The 11,518-nt window shown below is 29.3% G+C and overlaps 1 protein-coding gene across 1 annotated transcript; it reads left to right on the forward strand.

Annotated features, from left to right (window-relative positions):
- The first annotated feature begins 8,567 nt into the window (after positions 1-8,567).
- LOC129914939 (uncharacterized) lies at positions 8,568-11,518 on the forward strand. The gene is made up of 3 exons (XM_055994391.1): positions 8,568-8,622; positions 11,091-11,370; positions 11,431-11,518. Exons 1-3 carry the CDS (start codon positions 8,568-8,570, stop codon positions 11,516-11,518), a joined length of 423 nt encoding a protein of 140 aa, XP_055850366.1.

The following is an 11,518-nucleotide window of genomic DNA, read 5'->3' on the forward strand; positions in this document are numbered from 1 at the left end:
CCGATTATTTTAATATTTCATTCAAATTCATTCCATTCCATTTCAATTCACTCCAAACCGTTTTATTTCATTTCCATTAAATTTAATTTTTCATTTCATTTTCCATCTCATTTCATAATCTACTTAATTTAATTTTCCATATCATATCATTTTCTATTTCATTTAATTTTTCATTTTTCACTTTTCATTTTTAATTTTTCATTTTTTATTTTTAATTTTTCACTTTTCATTTTTAATTTTTCATTTTTTATTTTTCATTTTTCACTTTTCACTTTTCATTTTTAATTTTTAATTTTTCATTTTTCATTTTATTGAAGTGAAAACTTCTTTAGTATCGTAGTGATTTGAAACAAGATGAAACGAAAACGCGACACGACTTCAACTTGTTATAACTTTTTTGTTTTAATAGATAGATGAATGAAATTTGTACTGTAGATAGGTAATTAAATAAATTATAATTGTACAAAATTTCAATTAATTTCATGTTCAAAATTCGGAGATAACGGTAAAAAGATGTTCTTTTCCAACACACGTTATATCTTTTGATCTAGTGCAAATACATTTGATTTTACTTTAATAATGCTGAAAACATAACCTTTTATTTGATATATCACACATAACGGTACGTGCTCTACAAGTTACACAATCTTAAATTGAAAAAAAAATTAAAAATAGCTCAAAACACCTGTGGAGATCTGTTGGCGATGACCAGTGTAGGAGGAAGTACCGTAATCTCAGTCTGGAAATTCGACATGGTTGACTTTAAAAAATTCTAACTTCTCTTGTAGACATCAAAGAAATAAGATTTATACATCATTATACAAGGTGAAACAATAAGCTTTCACATGGTATAAAATTTTTTATAGGTTGTCAAACAAAAAAATTGATTTAATAGCATGTGAACATAAAAATTAATGTTTTTTTTGCTTTTTGGATGAAATTTCATCGAGTTTAAAAAATTCTAACTCTTTTTGTAGGTGTCTCATACACCTGATCGATATATATATTTTGAGCTTAGACAAAAAACTTTCAGATGGTATTAAATTTTGTATAGGTTGTTATGGAAAAAATGCATTTAATAGCGTGAGAAGATAAAAATACGTGTTTTTTCGCTTTTTTTTTATGGAAATTGATCGAGTTCAAAAAATTCTAGCTCTTTTTGTAGATGTCTCATAGACCTGATCGATATATATTTTTTTAGCTAAGACAAAAAGCTTTCAGATGATATAAAATTTATATAGGTTGTCATTTAAAAAACATTTTCAAGGTGAAAGAATAAAAATAGGTAGATTTTTTCTATTTTTTTTCAAGAAAAATGATTTTTTAAGGTTTCACTTCTACCACGTGTGAATTGCACACATGATTTTTTTCATTTTCTATTTCATTTTCTATGTAATTAAATTTTTCATTTAATTTCATTTTCCATTTAATTTCATTTTCTATTTCATTTTATATTCCACTTAATTCCATTTTCCATTTCATTTTCCATTTTATTTCATTTCCTATTTAATTTCATTTTACATTTCATTTTACATTTCAATTTAAATTACACTTTATTTCATTTTCTATTCAACTTCAATTTGTATTTCATTTCATTTTTCATTTTATTTCATTTTTCATTTCATTTCATATTCTACTTCATTTAATTTTCCATTTCATTTTATTTTGTTTCATTTCGTTTCATTTTATTCTATTTTAATTTTTTTTATTTAATTTATTTTTATTATATCTCGATAAAAATTAAAACACCCTGTGATTCAGTTATTCTTCGGTTGGAAGAATTATGGTAATGTGATTCTTGTTCAACAGATGTTTTACACTGAACATCTCTGATGGGAATATCATTCATTTAACACCACGAGGCAATTTTTTGCGCTCTAAATAAGCTGTTGCTTTCGATACATTTGTGTTCATTGTAAATTTTCTTAAATTTCAAATTAATGGAGATCATTTTTAATTAATTTTGCGTTGAGTTTTCTTGACATTAAAATGCCTTTTTTGAGACATTTGTTTGAACTATAATTTTTTTATGATTGGAGAAGTTGTTAATGAAGGGTTTAAAAACATTTTTACGTGGCAGAAATACTTGAAAAGAATTTTTTTTTTGTTTTGTCATAATGAAATAAAAAAAGACATGGAATGCATATTGCTTTTTTGGTTAAGCAGACATGTTTTACAATTTCATGTGATTATACGAAAAGTCTCTTTTAAAAAAAGAGCTATAACAAAGAGAGTCGGATATTAAAAATATTTATTTATGGCAGATATGATTTTCTAAGCTGATTTTTTTTACAAATTCTCCATTATGTTTCTTACTATGTATTGTATACCCATTTGTGAAAAGGCCTTGCATATCAAATAAAACCATTGGAAAAGTTATAAATTATTAAGATATTTCTATTTAAAAAAAAAAAAAAGTTACACATACGCCATAGTGACCATTTTAGTTCCCTTTAAATTAATTCAATCACAATACAAAAATAGGGAAACATATACTAATTTACTGACTATTTGCTGATTGTTTAAAGTTATTTAGTTGTTGTAAATTTTAGAAGCTAAAGGGACTCTAATCAGAAAGAAAAAAAAAATGACCAAAACGCATGAAAGTAAAAAAAAAATGTTCTTTAAAATTCAAATTTTTGTTTTACTCGCGTTGGTTTGGCAATGGTTTGGTGATGCATTACCGTCGTTGAAATCTAACCAAACCGTTCTACTCAGTTTTCCGCCAACCAGCGGAAGACCTTACGTTGTCGTTCTGTGCGATTGTATGTCGGTGCGCCCGCCCATCCTTTTTACAAAAGAGCCCAAAATGATGAACCCATCTGCCCCAAAACTGATCATATATCCTAATTTTCTCAAAAAAATTTAAAGTGTTGCCGTATATGCCAATTTTTTTTTTTTTTTTTTGTTTACGACTGAAATTTGAGGTCATTTTAAAGATAAGGAAATATGTAAGTTTTCATTTTTTGAAAAAAAAAATATTTTTTGGTGTATATTTTTTCTTATAACTTAACCAAAAACTTAAAGGAGAATGGCCAAAAACTCATTATCCATTAAAATGAACCATATCATGTATGACTTGAAAGGGCATTAATAGTATTTAACAAATATGAAATACATATTATTCTCAAAAACTCATCCCCAGGAACTTCCTATGACTATTATAATTTTTATATTAAAAAGTGTTTTTTTCATGCAAATCTATTTCCAGGAAAGTAGTTATTTTTAGTTCTATGGGATCAAGCATCGAAATATACCCTAACATCATGTGACAATAGCGTAAATGATACGTAAATATTGATTTTAAGTTTTTGAACCAGATCGAAGACCACAATGACAATTTCGCAAAAAATAAATTAAAAATATACCTAGACGCTAACTAAAAACAATTCCCCAAATTATAAAGTTCAACTGTCACTTGTCAATATCTTCACAGCGCAGGTTTTATTTAATGTTAGTATATGAATATTTAAGAAGATTATATTACTCTACATGTTTCTTAGGGTCCCCATATCAATGAAACATTAGAACACTGCGTCCCCATGCAATATTTCTTATTAGCTAGCAACTATGTTAGAGTAGGTTACACTCAAAATGTTACTAGATATCCTTAATTGTCATCATTACATTATTAGATTATTGTCATCTTAAGATTATTTAACAAATTACCTGTTTTGTTTTTGTGCAAACACTGGAAAATGTTTTAGTTAGTAGATCACTTACATTCAACTTACAGTCGAACATATCTGTAGGTAACTATCTTCTACACCTTGCTTAACAATATTACTGCTTAATGATGAAAGTGTAAATTATACAATGCAACATTCATTCATACCAACTTTTAAACTATTTGAGTCACTAAAGTTTTACAAATTCTTTCTTTTCACAAATTATTGGAACCGGAAAAATATAAAACACAGAATTACAAATAATATTAATATGCTGTAACAAGTTTGCAGTAACAAACGAGCTGATTAAGAACAGTTTGATGAAACAAATTAAGCTACAACATATATATGTATAAATGCTGATGTAACAGTTTACGTAGAAGAAAAATCAAAACATAAAAGTTTATGTTCACCTTAAATTTTTAAGTTTCATTTCAACATTAAAATTGGTCCTCCTAACACCTAAAAATAAAATTCTTAAGATTATTCAAATTTGAATACATTAAAGTTTTCTTTTATTCGGTCGAAGAGACACCTAGGTACTCATTGAAGAAACAAAACACCTACATCGAATAAAGCGCTTGTGTTGCATTTTCAAATTCATAAATGGTTTTTATTTCGATATTCTATGTTTTCAGAGACAAGAACCATAGTAAAATATTTTTCATATGGTTCGGGTATAAGGTAGAAGAGTTTTCTATGTTAAATTTCAGTTAGAAATTTAAGATAATTAAAATAATTTAAATTACCTACCAAAAAAATTTGTTCACGTTTTTATTTTGCCTTGTTTAGCCAATTATAAAAATTATGATAACACTGGTTTACAAGGGTTTTTTTGCCGAAACAATTAGGTTTTTGGTGTGCTGAATTCGAATCTAAAAAAAACTAATCAGCTCCCGTTTTTTGAAATATTAGCTGATTAATTTTTTTCGACTTTGGATTCGATATAAGCCCACCGAAAACCTTCAGAAAAGTATATTTTTGTTTCGGCAACAAAAAAAAAAGTTTAGTTTTGTTAACCAGTGTAGTGATCTGATTTTGTAACTTTAACTTGTATTACTTTTCTTAATTAAAGCTACACGCAAAATTAAGTAAAAATTGTTTTATATGAAAATAAATAAGATCAATCGTTAAAGTTAAAAGAATGTTTATGTTTGGTATGTAAAGATTCATAACAAGATATTTTTAAACAATCTAAAAATATTTTTTGAAATTCTTTTCAAAATTGTAATTTTTTTTAATAGAATTGACTGCGTAAAAGCCACACAGACAAATAGACGCCGTTTTTATGTATGCCAGGTCTGTTAACTCACAAAATGAATTTGAGATAAAAAAAATATTTTTTGCAAGAAAAAAATCTGCATTGAAGAAAAAATTAAATGCAATATGTGTGCATACAATTTTTTTTTAATATTCTACGATTTTCATTAAATTTTGACTACAAGGTTCAATATTATGGTTGAAATACATATTTACATGTACTAAAATAGTCAAAATTTTAAGAAATTTGACGAATATTAAAAAACAAAAAAACATTTAATAGGTACACATTTTGCGTTTACTTTTTTTTTCAATGCAGAATATTTTTTATTTGCAATACATTTTTGCAAATGTATCTTCATAATTTATATAGGCTTCTCAATTAACAACGACTTTCAAAACTCCAAACCTTTAATTTTTTTTCAATGATTTTGTTTAAATTATGTCACATTAAATCAGAAATCGGAGAATTAAAGACAAACCTTTGACTTTTAAGGAATAATTCCCAAACTAAACCCATAACATAAATAAGTCGTCTGGCAAGCGAAATAAAAAGGAATGTATGGCACGCAAAGAATAGTGAACCAACCCAACCTTATCGCATTTGCACCCAGTAATATAAAACCAACGATTTGCATCGATTGTATTTTTTTTTATATATGCGTAGCCGATTGAGAGGATTAGATTAAATCCACTTAGTCCCATTTATTTCACTTTGTCACATCGTTTAGGAGGTGTGAAATGAATCTTTGGAATTCCAGGATCCTATAAGGAACATTTAAATGGTATTATTTTCTTGTTTAATAAAAGCGTAAAATAGTGCAAAAGAAGGAACACCCAACCAAAGAAGCTTTTGTAGTAATTTTAAAGAAGTAAAACAACAATAAATTTGTAACAGATTTATATATATGTAGGAAAAAAATTAAAACTTGAAAATAAAAGTGAAACATTTTCTGAGAGGAAGAATTAGTTAAGAAAATAATTTAGGGATTAGTCCTATAGTATTGCCTATTAATAATGATTATAAAATAATTTTGGTTTCTGCACACTATCAAATTACTATCAAAAAGTAAGTACGTAATAATTACAAATTAAAGCTTTATTATCTGCACGAATTGATTTGGCAAAAGTACGATAACTAAGGCGGTGAAAAATAATAACGGAATTTTGTAGAACAGTCAAATCAAAGCATTTTTCACTATGGAAGGGGGGGTCTATCTCCCCCCGTTTAGGCGGGAAGGGCAATATTCTAAAATATGACGAAAAATAAAAAAAAAATTATTCAAAAACAACGGCAGGACTTACAGTTATAAATGATACCTTTTTCAAAAGCCAGAATTGCACACTTAATTCTAATTTTTAAATCAAGTTATTTCAATCGAAAATTTCAAAATTTGTGAAAAAAAGTTTGAAAAACACATTGAATACAATTTTTATCATGCCTGACATTAAATATGAAATTAATATAGATGAAATAAGCTGCCTTAAATAATTTCTAATCAAATACTGAAAACCATATACTTCTATGCCTTCTAGTTTTTGAGAAAATAAAAAATAGAAAAATTACCTTTTCATCAGATTTTCATTTTCTTGGCTATTTTCGCCAATATTAACAGCTTTTTAACTTTAAAGTATCATGCCTGGCCCACTTTGAAGGCTCTTAAGATTTAAACTCCCTTTTGTATCCTCTGTCCCGCTCAGACAACTTCGTTGCTTCCCTTAGGCCAAGAATCTCGCGATATTTTTAAAAAGAATACTTAAAAATAAATAAAAATGGTAGAAGTATGAAATTCAAGGCGTATCAAAGTGAGATGCCTAAGGGAGGGCATGCTGCCCCCTGCAACCCCCCTGTTAGGACACACTATAGGATTTGGGGTGGGGTCAAGGTTAGATTGGGTATGTACAAAATTTCTTTTGAATTCGAAAAAACTTTTAAATTCTGAAGAAAATTTGCCTACACCCAAACTCGCATCCACCCCAAATCCTATAATAGTGAGCCCAAGCAGGGGGGTTGCAAGGGGGCATACTGCTTGCAAGCATTATGTTTATGTAAACACGAAAAAAACTAAAAAAAAAATACAAATTTGATAAAACGGAAGTTTTTTAATTTTCAATTTTCAGAATTTGGTAAGAAATCAATTGAGGAAGATTATTTCATCGATTAATTTCACATTAAAATTCAGTCTTGGTAAAAATAGTATTAAATGTGTTTTTTTTTTTTTTTAACTTTTTTCCCAAATTTTGAAGTTGATTATTTCGTTTTGAAAAAATATCCAGAACATTTGATAGAAATTGGCAGCAAGCTCTTTAACTAAAATGTCTGCATTCAGCATCGATAAATAACCTTTTGACTGGATAAGAAGTAACTTTTCAAAGTAGGGTGGGATGCCCTAGGGTTCAGTTCTGTCTCCTAATTTCTTCCTCAAACTTTTTTCTTCAGAAACAAACTTTTCAATATAAAAGTTTCATAACCTTTTAAAAAATATTCTATATTCTTAGTGCATTAAAAATCACCGGATGAGCACATTTTCTACGTCACATTGCCTAAAACGAGCTGAAACGTTGAGGTTTCATTCTTAGATGCAAGAATTTTGTATCCCAAAGTAGATGACTGGAACTCTCTAATCTTACTTACCTCAAATGAACTATTTTACTCGATCCCATAGACATACACGCAGAAAAATAATGGACCTACCGAGGAGTGAGTTAAATAAAATGTGTTAAAAGTAACGTAGTCTTGGTTAAAAACTACATAGTTCTCGTTGCTAAAATCAATGTAGTTGCCTCGGTTAAGTTAAATTGTTTAAAATTACCATTTCAAAAGGTTATTTTAACCGATAAACTTGTTTATATTGATTAAGAAACTCGGTTAAAATTTGAGATTTTATAAAAATTTAACCGAGAAAGTGGGTAAGATTAAACAATTTTTAATAACCGAGTCGACTCGTGTAATTTTAACCGGGGTTAGTTTGCAGGTGCTATATTAACAATCTTCTCTGTTAATTTTACACGAGTTTTACGTTGTTTTTAACCGACCATTTTTCTCCATGCAGTTTGACAAAAGTCGAACTTAATAAAGTATTTAAAAATTTTTTCGGTTCAACCTGCTTTACCAACCGGATGGTATTATTACCTCATTACCTAAATTATATCAAACCAAACCACCTACTCAAAATATAAAATATAGACCTTAAAAATAGTACCTCACAAGTTATGATGAAGCCAATCTCCTTCAATTAGTTTGCTAAAAATAAACAAACAAGTAGTGCATTGCAGCAGCAAAATGGCATGCCACTATAATACTAGAGGCCATTTGGTCAACAATCTGGATTCACGATTATTACGTTAACACGCAGCCACCGAGAGAGACTCTACGAACATACTTACGCCCCATGCTGTCAGATTAACTAAACTATAAACTATGCGTAAATTGGTTGTAAACAGACCAAGAATGTTGCAGCAGTGCAGCACTCGCGACGGACGTCGACAATCAAATTTTAATGACTTCGAAAAAATGCAAGAGCTCCAATAAAATTCCAACTTTGATGTAATTTGTGAGATGTTATCGCATGATCAATCAATTTAAAACTCATAACAAGAAGACTGCTGCTTGTTTAACTACCTGTCTTGGACGCTGACATGTGTGTAGCCACAGCATCATTGAATGCAACAAGTAGCTTCGCAGGTGTTGAAAGTTAATCATTCCAATTTGTTGAAGTGATGAATATTGAAATATTGGATGGAAAATATATTTGACGTTTGAGGTTTTTACGAGGGCAATTTTGAAGCCGCAGAAAAAAGTGCGGATTGAACTAGATAAGCTTAAGGGGATACTAGTAATTTTTTTTAATTGTTGGATTGCGCTTCTGTTTGGTAGATTTAACTGCAGGCAAATTGCAATTTACAAGAGCACCGACAGATAAAGTGTAATAAAAGTCAATTCGAGGGTGTTTAACCCTAGTTTACCGCACGCAAAATAATGCAATAACCAAACTTGGGGGTTCGCGCGAACCCCAAAGCTTTTATGCACCTCTAATTGTTCATTATCAACAATTTGATGCATTGTCTCTTTCTGTTATTGATTAAGGTGACAGTTGCGGTGTCTTTTTATGATAACACGTATATATAACAGGTATATTTTTGCCAAAATATACCTAACAAAAATTGTTGAAAATAGTCCATTTAAAGTCTTGGGGTTCGCATGAACCCCAAGTTTGGTTTGTAACTTTTTTTCCGAAAAAAATTCCAGAAAATTATATAAAACCGCTTTTATGGAAAAAAAGACAAAAAACGTAAACAAAAATGAATTTCGTTCACTGATAGTTTTCATCCCAAGTCGAAAAAACGATTTAGAAAAAAGTTATAACCATTTAAACATGCGTTGGGGTTCGCACGAACTAGGGTTAACCGGAACAGATAGGGGTTATTTGGAAATGTCAGCTTAGCTTAATGTTGAAGTAGTTTGACAGTTGGGAGCATTTTTTTTTACTTATGGGTGCATATTCAGTTTAGACGCGTTGTTTGTCACGAATTTAGATGCATATTTTAAAAGGTCTTAGCACATATTAAGAAATTTTTTTAAATGAACCCTTTTAATAACCTAGTTGTACATATCAACAAAAGATTGTTGATTGAAAAACTGCAAACGATATAAAGTTCTCATCATTGTATACAATTTAACTTTTTTTTATCTGGTTCAGGGTTTAATTTTTTATTTTTCATTTCCACTTCTATATAAAACCAATGAATGGGTAAAAAGATTAATTTATTATCTCAATTTAATGACATGCATTTAATTCACTATAGAGTTTTTTAGAAGCTGAAAAATCTATAGATTACTAAGAAAAAAACTGACGAGGGCTTTTTTACATTTGTATTGATAAGATTGGATTTTTGTTTGAAAACAATACATTATACATGATTTATACTTATTCAACTAATAACGCTTAATCACTGATTTACTCATGGGGCAGAGGCCTCTAGAAGTAGCGTAGAATAGCACCTTTACATTGTACAGGTTATAATTTAGTTATTATGAACCCCCTCGATATCGAGATCATAACAGTGCCGAATTAAAGGAAGAAAAAGAAAGCAGAAAATAATTAAAATATGTTCTTAGTTTGATATTTAATAGAAAGATAAGCTATATTAATGGAAATTTAGCTCATTCGGAAAAGATTCATAAAAACGCATGCAAAATTATTTTGTATGATTTTTTAAAATATTTTTTCTAAAATAACCTCAGTTACAATTTTGTGCAACATAATTTTTGTCTAAAACCTACCGTTTTTTAAATAAAAAATATTGTGACCTTTGACCACTTATAATGGGACTAGAGGACAGAGGAAACTTCAGGACTTTCCACAGATTGCAAGCCACCCTAACACCAAGTTTTATACCAAAAATCAGCTTGTTACAATTTTTTACCTTGAAAAAATCTATTTTTCCTGGGCTAAAAAGTAAAATATGTATAATATGTAAAGATTGTTTTACGGTTATTTGAGCAGATCGAGTCATTATCACTTCGGAGCCTTAAAATATTTTTTGGATTATTTAAACTAAACATTGATGGTCATTGCTGGATAGGTTAGGTTAGGTTATGTGGGCTGACAGTTGATATTGTTACCGTCACACTTAGATCAATGTAGATCCCTTGTGATACCCTGAAGTATTGTAACTTCATGAAAAAAAAGTGTTAACCTATGAATGCTATGGTTGCTATAGCAGCCTCTGCATAGATCATCCGTACAAAGCCCCATTTTCTTTTTGTCATTGCTGGATGCTTTATAACTCATTATTTAAAACAAAATCATAAAGAATCATTTGATTTAAAAACTCTAAAACAACAATAACTACCTATGTTGTACCCTTTTCCTATACTCAACATAAAGTAAAAAGCTTTTTTATAAACTGTTATCATCGTTATTAAAATCGTTAGATTTTGTACAAAAAGTGATTTTCCGATATAAATTATTATGAATGGGTTTCGGTTCGAGGCATAGAAGTTCGAAGAGAAGTCAACAGTGTTTCAGTTGAGCAAACATAAAGTTGAGCATCTCTTCAAAATACTTGTAGCTTGCTTCATCGCCGTTGGTTGTCGGGTTTTTAGTTTTTATTATTGAATAGGTTGTTTATAGTCAATTCTGAATTGCTAATCAAAAGAACAAAATAATAATAATATCAGAACACTTAGCCCTGAATTAGCTAAAACAGCACAAGAAGAACTCGGTGAGAATCCTGATCGGTTACAAAAGGACATCAACGAACTTCGTAGCGGGCTAGAAAGTCAACCTCATCTGATTTCTGGAAAAGATGATCAATTCTTGGAGACGAGACTAAAGAGAGAATTGATGCTTTTCTCACATGTAAATCGTCCTATCCTGAGCTTTTTAAAACCCGAGCTATTGATTGATCTATCTATTTTGGATATTTTGAAATGCGGGTAAGATTAAACATCGAATCAAAAAGTTCTTTCTGATAATTTTGTATGAACTTTTTTCAGAATGAACAATATTCCACCGAATCCATTGCCAGGAAATGGTAGAAGATTGTTGCACAGCTCTCCTAATCGATATACTAGCATTCGCTGA

The sequence above is a fragment of the Episyrphus balteatus genome, chromosome 3, assembly GCF_945859705.1.
Source record: "Episyrphus balteatus chromosome 3, idEpiBalt1.1, whole genome shotgun sequence".
In the NCBI taxonomy this organism is placed as follows: Eukaryota; Metazoa; Arthropoda; class Insecta; order Diptera; family Syrphidae; genus Episyrphus; species Episyrphus balteatus.